Source organism: Ambystoma mexicanum, chromosome 14 (assembly GCF_040938575.1).
Source record: "Ambystoma mexicanum isolate Mex_15411 chromosome 14, UKY_AmexF1_1, whole genome shotgun sequence".
Lineage (NCBI taxonomy): Eukaryota > Metazoa > Chordata > Amphibia > Caudata > Ambystomatidae > Ambystoma > Ambystoma mexicanum.
Genome location: NC_090940.1, coordinates 162,783,502 through 162,808,860, shown reverse-complemented (window position 1 = coordinate 162,808,860; position 25,359 = coordinate 162,783,502). Strand labels below are relative to the sequence as shown.

The window sequence follows — 25,359 nt, the reverse complement described above, 5'->3', positions numbered from 1 at the left end:
CATCCATTAGTTCTAAATGAGATGCCATGTTCTCATGTCATGCAATATGGGTTAAAGAACCTCCCTTGTAACCTTTCCACAAACTGAGCACTATACCCTCCCTTTCATGACTTCCCCGCACAGTTGCAGAATAAAGATAGTCCCTGTTTGGATCCTTAATAGTCACATTTTCAATTTGTGGACAAAGAACCATATTGTCGCATCGCATAATCACTTTAAACCTCTATGTAGTAGCAGAAATGTTAGGAATCGGTTTCCTGAGAGAGAAGGGTTTAGAGGTTAGATTTAAATAGTGGTAGTGAACAAGTAGTAAGAAGGGGGAGAGGAAGATCATTCCAGAGTAGGGGAGCAAAGAGATGGAGGGAGCAGAAACGAGAGGGGGTGCAGCGGGCTCAAGTAGTGGCAAGGAGATAGGCAGAGGATGATCGGGGGTAGGGGGGAGAGGTGGATCTAGGTAAGACTGGGCTAGACCCTGTAGGTTTTTGAAGATGAGGAGACGTTTGTATTTAGCGCTTAGTTTCATAGGTAGCCAGCCAATCGATCACTGAGCTGGGGATGTACAGGTAAAACGAGCAAGCGTGCAGACAGCGAAGTTGAGGACTTTGTCAAGTGGTGAGAAAGAATAGTTTGAAAGGCCATATAGGAGACTGGCACAGTAGTCAGCGAGGTGAAGAAATGCTTGGCAGTGTTGAAAGGAAGGAAACGGTGAATTTATCTGATATTGAGGAGGTTTAGTCTGGCAGCGGTGGCAGTTTTGGAGAAAGGTTTTGTGAAGAGGGTCGCAGGCAACACCAAGGTTGCAAGCAGATCCAGAGTAAGGAAAGTAGTCATGAGAGAAGAAAATAAATAGGAGGGAGAGAGAGAGAGAGATCGCTTGTTTGGCTGGGAAGTAAAGAAATTCAGTTTTGGTAGAGTTGAGCAGGAGTGAGATGCCATCCAGAATTCGATGGCAGAGAGACCGGGAGAAATATTATTTCTCAGTTCATTAGGTAGGGAGGGGAAAAGAAAAGATCTGGGTGTCAAAGTTGATAGAAGCCTTACAACATAGGCTGGCCCACGCTACCTCCTCGTCCATCTTCCTCACCCAAAGTTATTACGATATGGTGCTTCACCTCACAAGATGGGAAACTCCCAGCTGGAACCTCTTCAGATCGACCCCATGAATGAGGTGATCCTGCCCCAAGGCAGGGAGGGGATAAAAGCGACACCGTCAACCACACGTTATGATTTTTCCTGTCTCTGGAGACTGGCAGTTACTTCCGTCAAAAATGTTTGATATTTTGTCCTACATTTTAAGTAGATGCACGAAACTGAGGCAGTAGGAGGGGCATTTACAGAGCAGCATATAGACAGTTAAGCTAATGTAGCCTGTATTCTTGTGCATCTTCAAGTTCGGAGTACTTTTTTGTAACAGAATTAAGTGTACTTTCTCATTGAGGAGGAGATATAGATTTCGTTGCCTCTCCAAGGGTGGGATATGGGAAACCGGAGCAGGGATCACTCCATGACCCAGCCATACAGAAGATGCCCTACAAGGGTTGTGGAGACCCTCACCCCACAAAGGTGCAGGTCTTCTCCTGCTGAGCCATCCCGACTTACTCTCTGCAGCAGAGCTAAGGGCCATGATAACAGACTATCAGCACAGAGCTTGATGCATGACTGCCTGTTAATATGGCAGATGGGCTGTCGATCCCACTTCTGCAGTTGGCTACTCCTTTGAAACAACTTGCTTGCCAGACAATGAGGGGATAGATGACAGGAAAACACTCAAGAGATATCACTGATAAAGTAAATGTAATGCGGTCCTTTTATCTGAGCCAGCTTATCTACTATACCGTCTACAGGTTGGTAGTCTGGTAAAAAGCATTCCCTATGGTCACCATGTCTCCACAGCACAGCGTGATCTACACTGGCTGCCTGTGCCAGCCCGGATTCACTTTAAAGGCATTATTCATTGGGCGCTAAATGCGAAACGCTGTGAACCTGTACAGGAGAAGATTTTGTTATACTGCTCACAGCGCTCACTTCGCTGTGCTGATGCAGTGTTATTGGAGGTACCTCCCCTACCACCGTCAGCGGATTGAAGGAAGGGTCTCTATTGCTGGCCCAACACTCTGGAATGCTCTGCCTTTACCTTAGTCATACTCTAGACTTTGGCCTTTTCAACCATAGCCTAAAAACTCACTTATTTGCCTAAAGGGGTTTATCTCTTCCTCTGCATCAATACAGTGCCATGATGCAGTCAGTGACTGTTGCACTTTATAAATGCTCCAGTTGATTAAAGGGCCCACACACCTGCTGTGTAAACTCAACTTGCAGTGGTAATGCTCAATTTACAGTGGTTATGCTCTACCAGTGGCACAGTGCTGGTTCAGAGGTCACAGGAGGCCCTACTGACAGTTGCAGTGACAGCCAAGTCTTTGCAGCGCAGGGGCTGCATTTAAAATATGAACCACTGTTCCAAAAACTGCAAAACTCTGGAGATCCTGTCCTGGTGGCATAATAAACTGTAAATATAAGATATACCCGAGTTGGGGTATGGTGGCCCACATGTCTGTTATCCCAGCCACATTAAATTGACTTTGCACGCGTCAGCCCTGTGGTCTGAGTTAAGCTGTGGAAGGATTGCGTGTATTCCTCCCAGACAAATCCCACCCCTGTCCACTGAGAACTGTAGCTTTAGGGGATTGGTCCTCTTTGTTGCTTTGTAAAGGCAGGTACCAACCTTTCCCCCAGGGCAGCCTCTCCACAGGATGCTGGTCTGGCAACAGAAACCAAGAGGCACACCCATTCACAGCGGGACAGGTGTCACACAATAGGGGGCTGCATTTCTAAAGGTCTTAGGATCCTATTGAGAAGGAAAGGGGGTGTGCTAGTGTAGTCAGAAAGGAATCTGAACAGTTTCAGGAGGGTTCTGCCATCTTGTTCCTCTCTGCCTCTTTACTATGACCTCCACTTTCTCTGGAGCAAAGCACTTTGGGTGACATATGGGAAAAGGCCATATTTCAAGAGCAGGGATTGGACCCCCGAAAGCAAGCTAGCTTTAGTCCAATCATCTGGGGACTTTTACCTATAAAAGAAGGGGTCCCCCACCATTCCTTTGAATCATCTGGGGAATCCTCTTGAAGCATACTTGAATCATCCCTGGAGAAGATTTCGCTGGACCTTGCTGAGTGAGCAGTCCTTTCTAAAGTCCACCAGGTATAAAGTGAAGAACGGGTTCCAAGGCAAAAGCAAGCTCCCCCCCCCCCCCCAACCATCCCCAGGGACCATTGGGGGCATCTGCTGCTGGAACAGGACCTGGCTGCCAGTCACAGGGGTACCCAGGACCCAATAGTTGAATGATCTCTGCAGTTGTATGGCAGCTTCCCCCATGTTTGGGAGCACGAGAAAAGGCCCTACCTTGACCCAGAGTCCCTGGAGTTGAAATCAAAGCACCCAGAGCGCTAGTTGGGATTCTAGTGTTTTTCGTCGTTAAACTACAGAGCATGTTTCAAGAACTGTTCAACACATCTGAACCAGCAGTACCCACCGTTACTGCCTTTTGCGCGGTCACGATCTTCGCACAGTGCCAAGTAGTATGATTTAGTGCTGCCGAACCACCAGGAACTGCAAAGAAGCTGCCCCCTTGGTTCGTTTATAGGCCCTAGAGACTGGTTAGGTCAATTTGAACCCTTTTGCTCACAAGTACATATCCTTTTTCAAGAACATTGTTGCTTTTGCTCGCCTTTCACTCCTGATTCATTACCCAGAGTGCTGCATCTACTAGCTTTGCTTTTTCTGTGTTCTTTCTTCAGGGGTGAATTTTATTTTTGTTTTTCTAGTTAGTTATTATTGTACAAGGTGTGTTTAATTAAAGTGTATATTTTATTTGTGATTTGATTTATATTATTAAACCCGACACAAAATTAAGTTGCATCATAAGTATAAAGCAATAAAACAGTAGAACAGTGATTACTATGTTAAAAACAAAAACGATCACCTTCGCAATATATCCCAAGAGTCGATATGAATCCAACAATACAACATTGCTTACTTCCCACAGCCAAAGGTTAATTTGTCAAGGGTATAATTAAAATGCATCAATGGATTCGGCTCTTCATCAAGTCAAAAAGATTAAGTTAAAATCTATTAAGTGCCAACAGCATTGCAACACTACTCCTTTCCATCAGTGGTGTCCAAAGCGACTCACTAGCTTGATCAAAATAATATTTATACCTACAATATACCCATTTTGTATACTAGGTAGAACTGATGATCCCATATTCTTCGCAGTACAGTACTAGATATCAGACTTCCTGCATAGTCTACAAGTCAGACTACTCCATCCACACCTAATCTAGGTCTGTTGCTTTCCAGAGTCGGGAGCTGGCTCAATTTAAACCCATATAAATATTGCAAGCTTTGTTACATGGGAAAAGATGAATGTATTTAGACAAACCCGTTCTGTTTCTGATTGAGTACTCTGAATACATGGAATAATGACCTAATTGATCAACACCCCCCCCCCCACACACCCAACCACCTCGGTCTAAATCCAAGTTAATTTCCTTGTTTTATTTGGGTTACTAATCAACTCATCCTTGTAAGAGCCTAGTGTATAAAAATTTTACACATATTTCTGTTAAAATTATTAAGAGATAAGATAGTCCCATCTAGTAGTGCTAGATCAAGGACTATGTATAAAGATTTAGCTGGGGGAGCAACAATTTTGGAATATATACACAATTTCTTCCACAGTACAATTGTTTCGAGAGAAAAGAGCCCCAACTCGTGTCTGATGAGACAATTCGGTATAAAAAGGGCTAAGCCGAATGTTGGGCTATAAGACGATGCTTCCTTTCCCTCCAACACTCCTCGATGGTAACTACCAAATCACTATTGGATATGATAAAACACAAATATTTGGTAGACCAGACTCTTTCCAATTTTGAATCTCCTCCTGACCAGCACATCGTTTTAGGCTTTCCTTGATTTGTATATACAATCTTAGATTTAGCCCCATTTACCAACATCTATTGTATAATTAGAACATTTAGTTAATTTCCTTTGCAGGCCAATCAGAGTCAAGTCAAAAAATAACGTCATCTGCAAATGATAACCAGTTTGATCTTGTAGCCTCCAATTTAATTGAGAAAGCATTTGCGATGTCCCATAGGTTATCAATATTGAAATTAAAAAAGTAGCAAGGCAAGGACACAGCCCTGCATAACCTGGTAAAGGTCTGTATGAGTCTTGGTAGCAAACAGTCCTTTTACATCCTAATCCTTACACAAGTGTTTTGTTGCAATAAGGATAATAAGTTAAACAAAGATTTGGGAATTCTCCAGGTGAGCAATTTGAGCCAAAGCTGTCAGATAACATGATCAAAAGGCATTTGACATGCCCATTTAAACTGTACCGTTGGTGCCATTTCTTACTGTGGGCTGAATGTGTGCTATGATGGTAGGGTAGTACCTAGTTCTTTTTTTCCTCCTCGAAAACCCACCTGGAATTTACTCAGTATATCATTTGTCAACCCACGTATCCAATCCTTTCAGCAAAAATGATGCAAAAATATTGCTTGCATCTAGAATGAATATTGGGTGTTAATTCACAAAATTCGTTCGGTCATACTTTTTGAAAATAGTTATAATGTATGACAAATGCCATGTCAATGAGACTATGTTGGTTCATAGAATTTCCTAAATAAAACTGAAGAGAATTTTTGACCATAGGTCGGGATCATTCTTTATAGTTATGGGTGCCAAGTGGTCAGGGTCTGGAGCCTTAGACTGCTTGCTTTTACAAATGATTTCCGGTACAATTCAGAGATTTATCACTCCATTAATACTTTATTTTGTGTAGACCTGCACTCTGCAGGTCTATATTTCCATTCCCTCCCCCACTACCGATCCAACTTCGTGGCCCTGCGCCCCCCTCCTCCCTCCCACCTCCTATCCAGCCCTCTGGCGTGTGATTGGGCCTGCTGCGATCTTAGGTCAGTCACCCAGGGTAGACCCACTGGCGAAGGGTAGCTCCAGAAGAAGAGTCTACAGTCCACGTTTGCCTGGTAAGCCTGCCGCCTCCAAACAGCAGCAACTGAGGTAAGTATGGTGTGGGCAGGAAGTACAGCCATTACTGCACCGCATTACAACCCTACCACTCTTATAACATATTATAAATATAGCCTCCGGTCCAAGGTATCCATATTTTGCATTTATCCGAATTGTGTGGGGTAGCCTGAACTCACTTATAGCCCATTTGTGTTAGCCAGCCATATCTAGCACTTAGCTTATTTGTGTAAAACCTCACCTCTATTAATATAATATGCCTATATGCAGTGAGCCCAGTTGCACCAGCTAGCCAAATTCTGCCTTTAGCCTAACTGTGCCAGGTATCAATTCTCTGCCGTTAGCCCAATTGTGTCCTGTAGCTACAGTCTGCATTTAGCAATTGCAAGGGCCACCCATACGTCTCATTTAGATTTGTGAAGATTAGCCACGCATCACAAAAACTAACCATAAATATAACTATATAGAATTGTGCAGAATAGGGACATAGAAAGATTAGCCAATGTACGAACCACTCCACTCCTGCTTCCTACAACACACCAAACACTATGCACGCCCATTGGGCTAGCCAACCTATACAGCAACACACCCAACACAAGCTTACAAAAACAAACTTGCACACTGGACCTCACCCATACGGATACAACAAGACAGTGCGCACGAGCTGGAATACCATCCAATCTACACATAAAACACACAGGCATTCCTACATAACAGTCACATTGAAACATCCCAGGCATTGAACCTTACCAGTACAGATACAATAAGCCAGTGCACGCAACCAACCATCTGCAAGCCAAAACACACACAACAGTATTCTCCTGGTTCTGGACCTATCCTATCACGCTTGCCTCACTAACCAACCCATCCTCTTTCTTGCAGAGCCACGCGAGCGCCTGGAGACTGCCCTTGGGTAGAAGTGGTGCGTGGTATGAATCAACATAACATCTTTTATAGTCAGTGTGGTATTAAAATATCACTAGGTGTTACACTTCGAAAATTAACAGACAAATCGTCACTTAGTTTGGACTAAGTTTTTTTTCATAATAAATCGCCCATGTGTTCTCCTCAATGCACAAGTCAACCTGAGATTTAACCTGTCACAGTTTGTCAATTCCCAAAGCCAGGATTGATTAAACTTTTGCAAGTATGTGATGTTTTTGCAACTCCCCAGCATGCACAATTCTACTGATCAGAATATTACCTCATGCCCACTCAAAACAATGTTGCAAAACCACAAAAAATAAAATCCCTGAGCTCCCTCCAGAATAAACAGTGAATACTTGACAACAGTCTGACAGAGCGCCTGAGCAGGTTCATTCTTCAGGATAATGGGCAAATGTAGAAAACATCCAATGATCATGCCTCAACAAGCAATACAAGTCCGCCTAGTGGAGGTTAATCAGCTAGCACCCTATGTCCGCAGTACCAAACAAACATCTTCAGAGGGCAATTACATTTCCAACGAGGTTTTAGACCATTGAGGACCAGACTGGCCTAGAAAATGTCAAAGAAGTTTGAATTCTTACCAGCGATGAACCCCATCTGGCAGTACTGCTATTTTGAATTTCCTGCAGGGTGCAACATGTTACATCACGTCAAAATGCTAAGCCGGCTTTCCTGGTGAAAGGCAGTCTCAGGCAAGATCCCAAAGTGAATCATCATACCATCCAACTAATCTGAACTAAGTCTAAAGACTACTCAAGTTTGGGTGTGCTTGGGCATGCATCAATGAACACTGTAGTCACTCTTGCTTTTTAACTCTGCCTCAGTGGGTCGAATGCAGTTGCTAGTTGTAACTTAGGATAAGATGCCAATATTCACTTTGTCCAGAACCCTAGGATCATCCCATCTCAGATGCACTGAAGAACGAAAGTGTCATTTCACTTCACAAACCTTCCCTTCCAGACAGTGCTAAAGTGCACTAATTGTGCACAGTGTTGGCTCTGAAACATATTCCAGTCTTGCAAGCATCACTGAGTCGATCCCAGCACATCCCTCATGGCATGTCTGAACCGACAGGCCACAATAACTGCCAAATCCACTAGCACTGAAACGAAAGAAGAGCATTGAACCCTGCTTTAGAATTATTGTTGGGGCTACTGGTCGAATACAGGACAAAAGTCAATGTCCTTTGCACCGGGTCTACTGCAAACAATGTCCAGGGTAAATGCAAACATTGCACTAATAGTGTACAAACTGTGCAACAATGACAACACACCGACTTTAGGAATCTATTAAGGGCCAGGTTCCTCCAACTCCAGTCTAAAGGCAGCAGCCTAGGATACTCTAGAAGTGATCTGTTTTTCGGATAAGCCCTTTTAAAACAGCATTCACTGGACAGACTGATGTCCAACCCACAGCCACTTGCTTGCTTTTGATCACTTCTCTACAGACGGGGCTCCTATCTCTACCCCTCAAATTTCCAGGTCGTCATTCAAGTGCTACAAACCAACATTTACTTTTACCAAAATGGCTAGGAATAGCGGCAAGGAAACATGTTGCCGCTGTAGAAGACAAAAATGAAATCTAAACAAAAGGCCCACTTTAAAAAAAAAAATGTTTCTTCTGAACACGAAATGGTCCAAATGCACTCCAACAGTGACTGGGTCTTAGAAACCTAAACATTGCCAAACATAAGAAACAACGGACTTCGCCCCATAGCTACTGGTGTGGATAACGTGTTAAACCCTGTGAGCATCCATGCTCATATCAGAAGATTGAATGTCAACTAAATTCCTTTACTGTTATTCGTGATAAAGAATTCGCAGCATAGCCTGATTAATAGCCAACACAATGCACATACTAACAGAATAAAGTGGAAAAAGACATTAGCATTCTTCTTCAAAAGCACCACAATATTTTGTATCAATCAGTTTTTGTTTGCAAAGTTGGGTTTGGCAGAAGGGATTTCCAGAAAAGCCTATTTGTAAAACATGAACACCCCCTCTCCGAGATTGAAGTAAATGAGCGAGAACAAAAGAGATGCAAATGGAGACCATTTAGAAAGGCGCAGATAACAATCACCGTGCTTCTGCCAAAGCATGAATGGAAAGGGAACGTGAACTAATGCACAGCGCGTGTGCAATTTGAATAGTGACAGCCATTAACACAGTATCTATTGAACCCAAATCGCACAGCTGTGGGGTGGAAGGGCTGGATGACTACTACCCACCCAACATGCCTGGGGATAAAGGGAGCTCCTGTCTTCTTACATACACACACATACATCAAATTCCATTTTTCCAGTAAGGGGCAGATTTATTCCAACCTACGCTCTACATGTACCAGAGGCAAAAGGACAGAACAGGCCGGGATGGGTTAGTCACTGGTCTGCTGGAGGATCAATAGAGAAGTAGAGAGGCAAGAGCGCACAGGAGGGGGGGAATCAAAAGGGCTTGAACCAGGAATCACACGGAGTGCACCATTAGCCAGGGACTGCATTTGCTCAAGCATTGCCAATTCCATGTGGGGTTATTTATTAAAATCAATTGATCTGAAGAGCTGGGAATATTTAAATTAAAGAACAGCATTTCGTCACTATGAAAGACTGGGTTTTAAACTGAGGATCACCCTCCATCGCAACTTGTGCGCACGGACACCTTTGACTGCCTAGTTATGGATGATGGGACTAGCCCAGAAAAATAACACATGCACAGTCAGAGCGAGGAGTGGTTTGTTCTCATCAGACAAACCACTGGGAAGTCCATCAGCTTCCCTAGAAGGGGACCAGGTTCATCTGCTCTCATTGCAGCAAATACCAGTTCTCCAAAGTGGTACAAGGCATCACACGGGTGCTCAAGATAATACATTAAATACATTGCAGTTCACAGGCATTAGATGTTCAATACAATATGGTACCGAATGCTTAGTTATGTATAAAACAAATTCGACTTTTGGTGCCTTAACGAGACATTGGTATTCACAAGAGTGAAAAGTATTCACTACTCGAAGAGTGTTCTTTGCTTCGATCCCAGTCAGTAAAAAAAGTTTTCGGAAATCCTGCATCATCTACGACAAGATGCATGGGGGAACAGGAAGAGCTCAATTCTTCTAAATCAAAAGAAACATTGAAAACACACATCGAGGCACACAAAGGCAGCGTTGGGGGTATGTGGGCATGACAGCAGCACTGGATGGCGGCAGATAGAATACACTTTATTCTAGGATAGGAAATGAGAGCAGGTAGTGATCGGCATTAAATGGGTGAAGATGTAAGGGTACACACACAAACACACGCACAACACTGCCACCAAAATCTGGAAAAACAAAACCGAATGTCCATAGTGCTCTTCATAGAGGGGAGTGCTCCAAACACTCACCTTGCATGGTCAATTCATGTTCATCATACCTGGCCTCCGTGACTGTCGCGATGTCCATTCCAAGCTGGTGGGGCTTTGGCATTGTGGTCAGAAAGTGAAGGTTGGATGGGTTGAAGATGCGCACTGTGCCATCAGCACAGCCACAGAAGATGTAGTCCTGATTTACTGAGATGCAGTTTGCCACTGTGGTCTAAATAGGACACAGAATTGGAGATAAGCATTGGAATTGCACACCTATGGATGACAGACAAGGTCAAAACAAAGGGAGATCGAACCTCGGAATCTGAACGTAGGCAGGTGAGAGAAGGATCACTTGCTGGGGCAAACAAATTACATGGTTGTCTTTGGAAAACAAATCACAATTTTCAGACACTATGAACTGGGACGACGGCTGTGATGAGGTGCATGCCCGTCACAGGGTGCTATTACAAACCCTGATGGGGAGCCCCAGAGCCCAGCAAACACCCTCCAAGTTAAAGGCAACTCCCTGCAGACCAGGTCTATGGATAAAAAGAGATTGGGCCCCTTTTAACACTTGGCAGACGAAACCATTGTAACCAGCACTTCCCTCAGGCGAGAGCTTACAAATAGACAAAAAGACACACTGGACAAAAAGACACTCAAAGGGAAGCTGGAATTCCCATGAGAGGTCAAAGGAGAGGGGGGGGGGGGAGGCACATGCAGCAGAGGCCAGTACAGAATTCTAAATCCCATCTAGCCTATACATAGCTGTATGCCAGCTGCTGAATTCCCACCCGATCAGGGTCACATGGCCCAATCGAGACAGCACCAGTCCTATAACATTGGTACAGTGTGCATTTTCGAAACCCAGCCCAGAGGCAGAGCAGCCACCAAAAACAAAGCAGCCAGCCAAAACAGCCTGTGTCAGTTTTCCTGGGATGAGCTTTGGGGAGGAATCTTCTGGGAGACTTCAATAGAGGGGCTTGGCTAGAGAATGGAGACTGTCCTGGTGAGAGCTGGCCATTGGAAAGCAGACCCTGGGAAGCCTGGACCAGAGAAGGGCCACTGGAGAGGGTAATGACAAAACTGCAGGGAAGAAAGCTCTGGTGAGAGGAAAGCTTGGAGAAGTGTGGGAGAGTATGGATGAATCAGTCTGTGTAGCACAGGAGTCCCTAGAACAGAACGGTACTAGCTTGTTGAGGAAAGCAAGAGGTACCACTTGGTAGGTAGAAGAGAATGTGGAACAGAGCTTTGGAGGCATCTAGGGGGAGAGATTACAGGGGAACAGAGTGAGAAAAGAATGAATTTGGAAGAGAAAGTAAGAAATTACTTAGAAAGAGAAAATTACACAGCTTGTGGGGAGTGAAGGGTAACGCCTTAAAGAAGGAAGCATGGGGTACCAGCTGATATGGAGAAGGGGGAAACTGGGAATTGTGTAAAATGAGAAAGAACGGTGAGAAATCAGGGGAAGAGAAGAGGCTAAAGAAGTGTTGGCTAGGACAGACCAAGACAGGGAGGTCCCGAAGAACCATATCAGTCCAAGGGGGAGGGCGGAGGTTTCAGACAGGAAGAAGAGAGGAAGCCCTGAGAAGTGATGGCAGAAAGGAGGGGACACTTAGGAGCAGGTAACCACTTCTCCAGCAAACCCCACCAGGGCCAGCAAAACCTCCTGGTGAGTAACACCCTGAGCAACGGTACAGCAAAAGCTATAGTAATCAAACATCTGGCAAACCTTTCAAACAACTCTATGCCAAAGACATGGAACTGCAGTACGGGACAGTTTGCAGGATCAAGAGATGGCCAGAGTAGAAAGCCACCCTTCCTATGGGTACAGCAGGTGGAGAGGACACATATTGGAGAAACTGAAAGAAAGCTAGGTTTCTTTTGGACACTGGAGATCCTTTGTTGGAATTTTGGTTGCCACAGCTTTGGATAGTTGTTAATCTACTGCAAAACTAGGCACTGGTGAAGAAATCCTTTGGCATAAAGGAGGGTCAGCCCAGGCCTGAATCCTTACTTTAAGGACAAACATTTGGCACACTATTGATCCTTTTACTTTGAGTCACCATATAATCCAGACACTTCGTATTTAGTTTGCTATTATCTGGACATTCATTTAATTGAATAAGCATTCTGCCACAGTGTTTTCTACAGTTTTAAATAAAACATGTATGCTACCCACTCAGACTCACTTAAACTGGGTCCTATAAGTTAACCACTAATCAAGCTTTTTGATTCGAGTACTTGAACAACCTCTTAACCTCCTGTAGTTATTTGAAATAACCTTGCAATTCCACTGTGATGGAAACCGGATCCAGAGTTGTAATGACCAATCTTCAGGCTCACACATGCTTAACCATTACTCATCTTAAGAGTGATCTGAACTCTGGAGCTTCGTAATCATAAGACATTAACTGGCTCAGAAAACAGGGGTTTCGCAATATAGGATTGGACACGTGAAGGTAAGAAATCTACTTTGCTAAACAAACAATAAGAGTAACATGTGCACATAGGTGGGTGAAGGATCGCAAAACAGGAAAAAGCAGGCAAGCATCATTCTTTCTCATCTCCAATATTTGCAGAACATGCTAGGAGTGCTGAAATCATGCAAGTGCTCAGCTTTGGCCGGGGGCAAGATGTTTGAAAACTTCAACTCGGAGCTTCCAGTGGGTGAACATCCAGCAAGAATATGAAAATGTAATAAAGTGACATTGTGATGACATGCATGAAGAGCAGGTAATACATGGGGTTTCTGCTCATCTTAAAACCCCAAACTCCTAGGCTGGTACAAAATATAATCAGGCAGAAAAGGGTCCAACTCAGACTACACGCCGATACACCTAGGCGGCACCGCTGACTAGTGCTCTTTGCAGCAAATCATCCCCCATGTGGGTAATCACAGATGCAAATCTGACAAAACAAGACCATTTGAAGTCTTCTTTGGTGCAAAGTCATACCACACTGTGTAATCCCAAAACATTTGGTTCAACACAATATCATGCTAATACTTTTGTGAAGCAACGCACCCATTACTTGATCAGATTTGCTTTTTTAATTATGTATGCAATTAATTCAAGTAAAAGTTGTGTACTGTTAGCTTTCATTTCATCTGTTCTTCTATTGCAAAAGTTACAAAAAGGTTTGTCTTACAAATCAAGACAATGTATTGCAGAATATCTCCTCAAAATTTCAATGGGGATGCAAGGGGTGGCTACGAACTTTAGCATTGTGTACAGGTGGAGGAGGAGACTGATGCAGGAGGCACACTTTTGGGCAAAGACATATTAACAAAAAGAAGAAAACCTACCTATTCCCAACTCTAAGAGGGGGTTCCCTGTCTCGATAAAATGAAGAGACTTTCAGAATGTCCATAGCTAAAAAGTCCACCTTCGCGTGTCAAAACCTTACTTCGATCTTACACTTATGAACCAAACTAAACTGGACTCTTCTATACTGGGTCCAAAAGAAGGACTCCTTCTGGACAGGTATAGGTCACAAGCGGGGGGGGGGAGGGGATCTCCCTTCCCCTGTACTTTCTCAGGCCCTTGATGAGCCTTCTCCAGTGGGTTAGTTGGGTAGAACTGGTATACCCCCCTGCCAGGTACTGCAACAAGGAAGATGAATATCTGAGGAACTCAGTCACAGTCGGGTCCTTCACCAGGTATTTGTCCAACTGCCTTTCCGCCAGTATCCCTGGTACCCTCCCCTGCCAGCTATACCGGTTCTCTACTAGAGGGTCCTTGACCCACTTACCGCAGCTTCTCATTCTCAGGTTCTAGACACCTTTCACGTTGGTTGTTCGTTCTCGGGTCCCAGACCCCTTCACATTGGTTTCTCTTGCCCCCCCCCCCCTCTGAGGTTCCTGGGCCGCCCCGTACCTCCTGTATGGGTTCCTGGGCTCTCACCTTGGTCTGTGGCTTCTACGTGTCTTCCAATGGTTCCTCAAAGTGATTTGTTTGCCCCGCTGCACGTACCTGCTTGACCGTCTCTGGTGATGCTCTTCCGTGCCAGGAGTCCCAGACTCGCCTTGCTTCAATGTTTGTTTTCTCTGGAGCAGGTAGGGATGCCGTCATTTCTCTGGCTCCATCCCTGTCAGCAGCATCAGCTTTTCTTTCTGCCGTATGGTATCTTCACTCGCAATGTCTCTGGGGAGGGACTGACCCAGTGCTTAGTCCCTCTTCCATTTTTAAGTCTCATCTCATCCAAGAACTAGACCGTTCAGTGAGCTGGTCTTGAAGGTTCTTCCTGGCTCAAAGTTTCTTCCTCGTCCCAGTATCTAGAGATAACAGTTCAGAAGAGTCAACCATATTCTTCCTAGTCGCCGACTACCAACCCCAGGGGGATTATCAGGTAGCAGCAGCCTCACCTCCCTGGCTTCATGGAAAGGATCTCCCTTTGGGGAGCAGGGACTAAATCACAGGATTCTTCACAGTTGCCAAAGTGCAATAAACCCCAGACATGTTTTGGAGCAATGCCGGCCCCATCTCTTATACAAAAAGTGTGTAAAGGGGAATATGTATGCAAAGAAAAGTCAGTGTTATAACCAAGAACAAAGATGGCTGCGTTAGCTCTCCTTCCCATGTTGGACAGCACAGAATAAGGCACCCCCCCCATAGGCAGGATGACAAACTGGCTCAGGTTATCAAGAAGCAGTTGAACGTGGGTCGAGGCCTGCGTGGCCTTTTACATTAAAGTCATTGGTATTCCAGTTCAAAGTTCTTTCACAGTGCAATACAAAGTTCACATAGATCTCCCTCCATCAGGCTCGGTCCTCTCAAAGCAAAAAAAGAACCTGAATCAACGTAGATCTCCCTCAGCTGGGCTCAGAACTTGCAATCACAGCAAGTTTAGCCTTCCCCAAGCTTTAACATTTGTTAGGGGTTCAGGTCCCCCAATTTATTTCACATTCTAGGTCTCCCTTGGACACTTCACCAATGTTGAAGACTTTCCAATGTGCAAGGTTTTTACTAAGGACCTCCACAGGACCACTTCTCACTTCCACTCTCCTTTTGTTTTATTTGCCCCAGTGTCTCTTGGTAGTGCTTTACCATAAAAAAAGTTCAAAGAAATCTTCCTCTTCATGCATTCAGCTTTTCACTTACCGCTTTTGCCAGCGTTAATCTTGACCATTATGCATTTCAGAGTTCATTCACTTTGCAGCTTCAATTCAGGAGTCAAAGTTAACACCACAGGTTTGTCCTCACCAACTCGTTTCACCCGGGAGGGTCGCTGGCGTCTTGAAACAACGCAGTCTTCTAGTCTGGGATTTGGCTCTCTCCCGGTTTTCCAGAGGCAATGACCTCCTGCAGGGAACTTCAGGGTTTCTCAATCCTTCGCTCTGGTCCCTCAATCAATCATTCTGCACCAGTGGGTTCGCCTTTGCCACAGAAGTTCTGCGCCTCGTGTTCCACCCTGCTTCAATTCTCATGGGTCTCCCTCAGTCGGCTCGGACCCTCGCCTCCGCTTCACACATGGGTCTCCCTCAGTCAGGCTCGAATCCTCTCACTTTGCACAAAACTTCAATCCAAAAAAAAAAAAATGTCTGACTTAAGGTCCCCAATGCATCAGTCTACATTTTACTCCCACTTTGCCAGCTCCAGCTCCCCAAAACGGCATTCTGCAGGTTCTGGGAGTAGTGAGATTTCAATGGGGCTTTTCTGGGGTCAGGGTCATCCCATTTGCCCCTCAGAGGCCTGGGTTTTAATGTTACACCTAGGGGATGAGACTTGGCTTGGGTCCTGTCAGATAGCTCCAGTTGCCCCTGGTCTGGTTGCCTGGAAGCACAGCTCTGACACACTACAGGTGAACGTTAGCACTTGCTACACTAAGCTATTGGCATGGGCATAGACCGAAGAGAGCTGTGAATGAAGGCAGATGCCGCCCCTGGACGTAATTGCAAGCGTTTGCATTGCCGCGTTCTGGGGGGGGGGGGGAGGATGTGGGAGCAGTAATATGAATGAGCAACCAAATAAGATGATGAATGCCGAGCAGTCCCAACACATGGGGGTTGGGGGGGTTATCCCGGGATTACCAATGTCGCCCTCCTACAAGATTGGGAAGGCTTTCCAGGCTAGACTGCAAGGGACGCACAAACGTCTGTCCACCCCGCATACAAACAGGTGTCACGTAGGCGGCGTGTGCCCAACTTGGGCAAGGTTATGCATGTGAATGGATGCCATGTGGGAAAGGGGCCGCGAGTATCGTACAGACCTGATCTGGACGTAGACACAGACGCCCATACAGCCCACTGGATCAGAAACAGAAATTTAGCACCTCCCTTCCAGACAGCAATGCCAATTAACCAACCCACTAACAACTTCACTCTTTGCATACACCTCAAATTCTAACCAAACAACCACAAACCTACAACACAACAATCCACACAAACGTCACTACACTGCAACAGCATAACAAATCACAAATAGACTTGTCTTCCGACAGTATAACACCCCAAGCACAGCCAACGGAATTCCAGGCTGAGGCCGCCAACAGCACATCACTGCTCTCTTGCACTTCTCCAGCTGATCCCCACTAACTCCCCCACCACTCCCTTTTTTTTCCAGAGCCGCCAGAGGACCACTCCGGTGGTGCTAGTGCGCGGTACAAATATCATTTAAGATTAACAGCCTCTCCTGCACTCAAAGACCCAGTACCTTGGCAGCCGGTCCTTCTCAGGGTTCCTTCCCAGGGTCTATGCAGCTTCTCCTTGGCTCCTCTGAACAGCACGGTCCTTTCAGCCTCCCCAGCTCACTCAGTGTGCCTGTGTGCTCTGCCTTTTATACTGACTGGGAGGCTTAACAGGTTTTAGGTGGGAATGATTGTGGCGGGAGGCCTGGCCTCATTATCGGGACAAAATGGAGACTGCCCATCTGAATCCCTAGTGCATTGGCGCCTTTGGATAATCTTCATAGCTCCCTTTTTCCTCCTCTTCTTAGTAGTATAAAAGGGGGGCATGTAATGGCACTGCACATATTTCCTAAAGGCATAGTGACTGATGGTGACTGAGCACCTGACCCTGCTTGGCCTTATTAGTCAGACAGGGCTGTTGCATATCATAGGCAATCTTCCTGGTCTCGGGGTTTTTATAGTGGATGAAGGGATTGCGGGAGCTGTAGTTTTTCTTAGGGATCATGGAAAAACCATGTGGGTTTTTTGTCAGGGTGAAGAGGGCAGATGCATTGTGGGTGAATGGGTTTTGGCGATAATATCCCATGATGAATGAGGGATGTCGGGTAGGAATTTATTGGAACGGGGATACCTTGCTCCTTCCAAAGTCTCGAAGGGTCCCTTTCCCAGGGGATCCTCTCACTTGGCCACCCCTAGGGTTGGGGTCCAAGGGAATACCATGGGAGAAAGCCTCAGGTTTCTCACACTGAACACTAAATTGCATTATTTTGGTGGCATTCCTTCTTTGATTAGCTTGGCTATGCCATTAACGATAATCAACCACATGCAAATCAACTTTGACACTTGCCCCTCAAGGCATCCCAATTTTAGCGAGTCTCCCAAGTGCATAGGATAAGCCTAGACATCAGTCCAGACCCCTCTGTACTTTGATGGCCAAGATGCACCTCACTGAAAATACTCAGTCTTGCATACTGGTTTTATTCCTTTTCCCGACAATTTCTTTGGATTCATTATCAGCAACTACACATGCACTCGTATTACCATAATCCTCCCCATCATCACATTGCGTCTTTCCATTTGAATCCTACACCCGCTTCAACTTCTGTTCAGCTTTGCCCCATCCTCTCTCCCACACACCATGGTCTGGATACCCTAAAGGAGGGGCATAATGTGCCATGACCAGGATAAGATTCTGATTCATAAGACAACTATGGTGGTGATGGGAGTAGTATAAATTCAGATGAACATTAAGCACAATGAGGGGAGGGTGGTGGTGGAGGGAGGTGGGAGGGAGTCATTGCTTGTGTTACTATGAATAGGGGAGATGACTTGGCAGTTACCAATCGGCTTCTTTTGTAAGCAGGGTGACATTTCTTTGCTTATGGCCAGTCTTCTGCAACAGTACAGACAAGTTAAAACATGTAATGGAATGCATCAAGAGAAATGCCCAGCTGCTAAACACTGGTTAAAACATGTTCATTCATTAAGTTGGGTTTCTTTAAAGTGTGGATCTCAATGATTAGCCTTGCTCTTCTAATTGAACATGAGTGGGCTCGAATTCTCTATAGACTTTGAAAAGTAGGTTTGGAAATATTTTAAGGGCCTGTCAAAGTTAGGTTTAACAAACGACCAAAATACAAATACCAGTCAAAGTTCATCTGCTACTGTTGCATGCATTGTAAAGGCTATCAAATGGCTCATTTATAAGTTAGTGAGATTTTCAAATGAGTTTGAAAAGAGAAGGGCATAGGGCTCCGTTTCCAGAATGAAAATCTTTTGGCCGCAATCAAAACAAGAAAGCGCAATATACATTTTTTTGTATTAAAATCTTTCCCCTTTAATTGCTACACAAATCTAAAGGAAAATATTAGTTAAAAAACAAGTTAACTGTATATGGTGAACCTCCCCCACCCCAACATGTACAATACATTGCAAGTCGTCATGCCCGTGCTTCAAGATGGAAACTGACATGGAGCACAGACATTGATGAACAGATAAATATGGAGAACTTTTTAAAATCCAACTTACGGCACAGCTGTCTGTATTCTGTGTGAAAACAGCAGAAAGAAAATTGGTTTTACACACGAAAAAAGAGATGTGCCCTGCTAGATTGACCATAAGCATGAGCAGTTCAGAACTACTGTTGTATCAGACACCCCCCCCCCCCAACATGCAAATCATTCTTTGCATTTCATATTCACGTGAATCACCTTTATGCTTAGACCATTTCCACAAATTCTTTAAACCAGGTTTGTTAAGTCTTGTATAAACCACCTCTAAGAAGTTAGCTTGAGACGTTCTTTATCTCGGAACAAGCAGAGGAGCTTGGAGGAGGAGATGGGAGTATCGGCTGCAAAGGTTCTAAAAACAGAGCAACTTTCCAAGTCAAAACGTCCCAGGGTTTCACTGCCTACTTCTACCCATTTAACCAATCAAATGTCCTGCTAAATGACTAGTACATCATCCAGCAGCCACCCGTTTCCCATCCCACTTCATGGTAGCAACTGATGGCGGCATATATCAATGTCATAGCTGTGTCCCCACTTAAACCGCCATTACCCTTTAATTCAAAATTAGAACTGAACAATTCAGGAGGCCTAATTTGTTAATCAATGATGCAACAGGTGTGTAGACCTGACTTAAGATTATTCCATTTGATCTTGAAGAGATGGCCAGGACTCTTGGCGTTGAAGATTAACCCAATCTTATTTTCCAGAGATCTAAGTGATGCTCACCTACTGCAGCAAACCAGAAGGAGTCGGACTAAGATGTTACATGTTCAAACGTGTTTAAAGAAAAATGCCTATCCTGCCCCACCGCTATGGGGAGAATTCCCTACCTGTCAAACTAAAGTAAGGGTGCTCGTCAAATCTCCAAATGAAATAGTCCTTAGTCCAAGTCCCATTTGCTATCTTGCCCTAGCACTTAGAAAAACTTAAAGTTCATTAATTTCTCAGAATGCAGTTTTCTAGCCCCTTTGCGGGTTAATTTTAAGTCGTTGCTTATATCCAATACGTTCCTCTCTTTACAGGAGGAAAATAGACAATGCCACCATTTCCGACTGGTTGCTTGATAATGTTCATGTCTTTGGTTGGAGCACTCCCTGTCTACAGTCTTGCTCGTTATGTTTTGTATCTTCCAGGCTAACCCAAAGTCCTCTGGTCGGCTTACTTTGCAGGGCCTCAGTCGAGTGTGTACCGTTTTGGATTTTCCGGACGCCCATAACCCTTGTGGCTTTCCCAGCCTCAAACAGAACTGTCCACCCCTCAGTGGCGTTACCTCTTCAGGAGCATTCGCTTCCCTTCTGCTGCCCAGCAGAAGATGCACTTCTCAGGCAGAGATCGGGGATGGCCTGGTCTAAGTTAATAGGTCCGAGGCCCATCATGGCTTCTGTGTGGTTGTGCCACCAGGCAAGATGGTCGTTTTACCATCACCGTCTCCCTCGACTGCATAGCTGCTCAGGACGCCAGGCTTCCAGCATCTTGCTAGTGATCAGCTCGCTCTCCACACTACCAACGGCTCTACGGTCTGGCGTGGCTCTGCCCCTCCATGACATCCTCCCTTCAGAGGCTCGCTTCTGTGTAGGATTCCCTCTCCTCCATTCCAGGTTCCTCATTTTTTGTACATGACAAACAAAAGTGGCGCTGTTCTCCTTTCACTGGAGTTCAGGCGGGAACCAGCATTACCTGAAGTCAGAGATTGGAATTCACCAAGTAGTGAAATGTCTTCAAACAGAAGTAACAGTCTTTCTGATTCCCTTTTATGGAGACAATGTATTCTGGACAGGGATTCCTTACAGCAATGGAGTCCTTGTTCCAAGAGGGGGCGTCACTCCCAGCAAGGTCCCACTTTCCCAGACCCCTAGAGAGGGTCTTGCTTAGCGGGCTTACCTCCATTACCTCAAAAGGTGTCTACCCACTGGGGAGACTGGACAAATAGTCCAGATTTGTCACACTACATAAAAGGAGGAACAGTCCAGAGAAGGGATGTAACCACTGAGAATACCATCAACTGAGCTCACGTTCTTGATCTGCGGTAAAGATTGCCATTATCCAGCAGTCTGACAGTGTGTTCGAAACGCATGGATCTGAAAGACTTCAGTGTTACCTCCATGCTGTAATGAGATGTTATGACAGATGGCCTCAATAACAAATTAACTCTAGAAGATAGTTCAAGGGTGATTATGATTGTAGAAAAGTGCCCCTCCAAGAGCTGTCCCTTTCTTTCCCTCATCTAGAGATAGCACTTGCCTCCCTAACAAGCTGTCCCTGAACCCCGGGGTGGTCACTGGAGATCAGCAACCCCTACTATCCACAAACTGCCTGACTTCAGATGACCTAAAAATGAACATATTTGCCCAAGCTCCCTCAAGTAACAATCTAAAGGTCCCTGCTCTGAGATTTCCCAAATATTAAATTTCAAGTGTTTTTATCCTTCTAGCACTCTCCCTTTCCTTCGACTCCAGTCTCGCCTTCCTCTCTCCGATTTCTGTGCCTCCACTATCTCCACCCCACCTCTTCCATCTCCACCACAACTACCCCTCTTCACCCACACCATCTCCCAGTCACTCCCTTTCACTTCGCACTACCCCATCAAATCACTCCGTACTCTCTTGCATGTTACACATATACACACACGTACATACACTACTGCTCCCACCAATAAATAGCTCACCTTGCACACTCTTAATCTCCTCCATGCTCCTCAGCTCCATCCTTTGCCGCTCCGTCTTTTAGTCCTCCTGCTACTCCCTTGAGCAAGCCGAACAAACCACAACTTCCTGCTCACCCTTTTATTCTCCCAAACCATTGGCCCTGCGTCTCAGCTAGTTTCTCGGGCAAACCACTGCTTTTCTTGGTTCCAGGGGAGGTGTTTTAAGTATCAGAGATTTTTTTAAAAGTGTTTTAAACCATGCCCCCTTTTTCGAACAGGTCTGCCTGTCTCAGCAAATTGAAGCCTGCAAAAGTCAATGTCCAAGTTTGTGAATGTCCTTCCCGACTGGTGCATAATGTCGGTTTGACACAGGTGCAGCTCTGTCGCACCCACAAAGGTAAGTGTAAAGTTCCTAGCTGGGCATTCCTCGCCCGACTTGCCATTGTAGCGGTGCCAGCTCTGCTTGAGTGGGTGGAGCCATTTGAACGTCTCCGGTGCCAATTGTCCAACTGATGGGTTGCTTAAAGGCCTGCTATGCTTGGGTAGCTGTACATGGAAGCTTCTCCCTCGAATGACTACCCCCTCTGATTATCCGCTGGCTGCTCCATAACGGCTAGTTGCATTGTAGGTTACGAGATAAAAGGCAATGGCTAGAGTGGTGCTCTATAGTCATGGGGTGCTAGATAGTGGTATTCTTGGCAAACAAATGGGCAGATGGGGTAGAGATGGGGATTGGGGAATTCCCAACTCCCACACACGTCCCTGCGGTAAGAATGGATAAGCCATGTACCCTGGTAGGTGTCCCACCTCAAGCCGAAAAGGGTCCTCTGCCCCACCTTACAGGGACAGTTATCTGGCTCCATCAACCTGCAGGTGTCTACATTATTCTAGGGGGTGTAGCTCCACTCCAATGGTTGACACGACTACTATATTCTGGGGCTGAAACAAGTTTTCTATATCGTGGTACGGAGGTGTGGTGATAAACTATAAAGTTACTAGAAGACTAAAGACACTTAGGACATGCTAAAGGATACTCAAACTCAAAGAAGGCTTTATGAAATGTGCCAGATAGGAGGGAAGAATGTTAATGTTAAAGGACATTTGTACCGTGCACTATCACCACCGAAGTGGTCCCCTAGCGCTCTGGCGGCTCTGAAAAGGGGAGGAGAGGGGTGGATTAGTGGGAATAAGCTGGAAAAGTGCAAAAGACCAGTGATGTGCTGTTGGCAGCTTCAGCCCGGTGGGTCCGTTGGCTGGGCTTGGGGTGTTTTATGGTCCGTAGTCGTTGTGTGCTGTTATGCAAGTCTGTGTGGTTTGTTTTGTTGCATTGTTGTGAAGTTAGTGCGGATTGCTGCATTTTAGCCTTGTGGTTGCGTTTGGTTATAGTTTGAGAGGTGTATGCAGAGGGATGGAATTGTTGGTTGGTTAGTTAGCATTGCTGTCCTTGCAATTGTGGGATTCCATCTAGGTGCAGTACATGCTAGCAGTCACATTTCTATCTAGATTCGACGCAAGCTAAAGTTCAGAATTCTATGTGTGGTACATGCCAACAGTCACATTTCTATCTAGATGCGACGCAAGCTAAAGTTCAGAATTCTATGTGTGGTACATGCGAACAGTCACATTTCTATCTAGATGCGACGCAGGCTAGGTTCAGAATTCTAAGTGTGGTGCATGCCAAGAATCACATGCTAACAATCACATTTCTAAAATTTCATCTAAGTGTAGCATATGCTAATAATCATATTTCTATCTAGATGAAGCGGGCTAAGCTTGAGAAATTCCATCCAAGTGTGGCATATGCTTACAATTACATTTCTATCTAGATGCGAGGCAAGCTAGGTTCAGATTTCTAAGTTTGGTGCAAGTTAAGAATCACATATGCTAACAATCCATTTCTGTCTAGATTTGGCACAGGCTTTGTGGTTCTCTCGGGGTATGGTACTAGTTAAAACTATACTGCAGGCAGTGTTAGCTGTCCTGCCATAATAGGTTTAGGCTGGTGGTCACATCTCTCTAATAATGCATGGTGTAGGTCTGTAGCAGTCTAGGCCATTGAAAGGTGAATTAGAGTGGCATGAGCTTTCTGGAGTAGAGTGATTGCTCTAACCCCCACCCACGCCAGCACTTAGTTTTGTCGGTGTCTGGTGGCTTCATTGGCTTCCCCTGTGGACACCTGCAGACACCTTGGAGTCGCCAATGTCGGAGCCGCTCTTGGCCTTGGGGCCCTTAGCCGCAGGGGCTGCCGGGCAGAGGGCTGCCCTGGGGGTTTCAGTTAGGCCAGAATGTGGACCAATCACGGATGCAGGGAGGCGGGCAGAGGGAGGGGAAGAGGAAGGGAGGAGGGTTGGGAAACGGAGGCTGCACACGCGTCACAGGGCACATGGGGACACGGCCCAAATAAATAAACAGGCCCAGAATGGGTTGGGGGCCACTTCAGCTCACCTGGGAACGCCGCGCTCTTAATGGCGTTGTCCCACGGTGAGGCTGAAGTCCACACACAGTGCTGGCCCATGTGGGCCAATCACGGATGCAGGGAGGATCGGGAGGCGGAGGGAGGGGAAGAGGAAGTGAGGAGGGTTGGGAAATGGAGGCTGCACGCAGGTCACAGGGCACATGGGGACACGGCCCAAATAAATAAACAGGCCCAGAATGGGTCGGGGGCCACTTCAGCTCACCTGGGAACGCTGCACTCTTCCTCCTCCTGACAGAGTGGCAATGTGGATATATATACACACAAAGGGGTTAGAAAAACATTTAGGGGTCTGTTCAGAATATATGACACTGGGCAGTAGCTGAGGAATGGGATTGCTAAACTCATGTTTTACACTAGGCTGTTTTTCTCACTCAGTTGCAAAATGTGCATGAAGGCCAACAGCAAAAAATGGAGTGGACCGGGTACCCGTTGCTCACACAGGTGTTGAAATTCTTGGGGGTCTGGAGGGGGACATTGTTGTGTTCTGGACTACATCACCTTGTAATGAATCAAAGTTAGAGATTCACAGGGCTGGAGCATGGACCCCATAGTTGCCACATGTGGGTGACTGGTTCAGGAGGGGGTGTGCAAGGCTGATCCCCCACCCCCCATCCCCCCCACATAGGATTTCGGAGTCATGAGGGATTGTAATCAAGGCTTGAAGTACAAGGACTGGATCATATGCAAGCTAGATAATGGTTGATCTGGAAATGGTGTCATGGGTATGAGGGGTCACTTCAGCCTAATGGTTGGTTTGTATTCAGTACTCCATGGTTTTGCTTGCCATTTACAGCAGGAAGATAAGAGTGGGACATCACTACAGTACAAATGAGAAGAACATTGAGCCACTTGAAGCTTATATGATATATATCACTGGTGGGGAAGGGGCTGATGGTATTCATTGCAATTCTAGAATAAAGACTGTTCTGCATTGTTCATGCTTCAGCAAACACATTATTTAGGTGGTGGGAGATCGAGCTATGTACATGACTGATATCTACGTTGGTGTAGCCCTACCTGTGTCAACAGTATTGATGTCCCTTTTATTTCAGTTTTTGCTCCATATAGGGTTCCTGGATATTCCTTTTCTAGCAGAAATAGAATTTGCCAACTCTGAAGATAATGTATAGGCTTAGGCTTGTAGACACCTGGTCTAAGGCAACATGACGCAGTAATGTGTAGTAATAGATATGGTTGTAACAACTTTGGCAATGAGGTCAATTTGAATATGTACCTGGAAGGTGCATGCCTTAATGGGCCGGTGAAT

At 45.5% G+C, this 25,359-nt stretch overlaps 1 protein-coding gene across 4 annotated transcripts in view; it reads right to left on the bottom strand.

The window, feature by feature from the left end:
- Positions 1-25,359, bottom strand: part of MAPKBP1 (mitogen-activated protein kinase binding protein 1) — a 787,404-nt gene that overhangs the window by 330,375 nt on the left and 431,670 nt on the right. For 3 of the 4 annotated variants that reach the window (XM_069638801.1, XM_069638804.1, XM_069638802.1), the window contains exons 9-10: positions 18,992-19,009; positions 10,405-10,565 (exon numbers count right to left, since the gene is read on the bottom strand). In XM_069638801.1, the coding sequence (XP_069494902.1) occupies positions 10,405-10,565; positions 18,992-19,009 (179 nt within the window). The remainder of the gene's footprint in view (positions 1-10,404; positions 10,566-18,991; positions 19,010-25,359) is intronic. The other variant, XM_069638803.1, reaches the window with a different exon arrangement.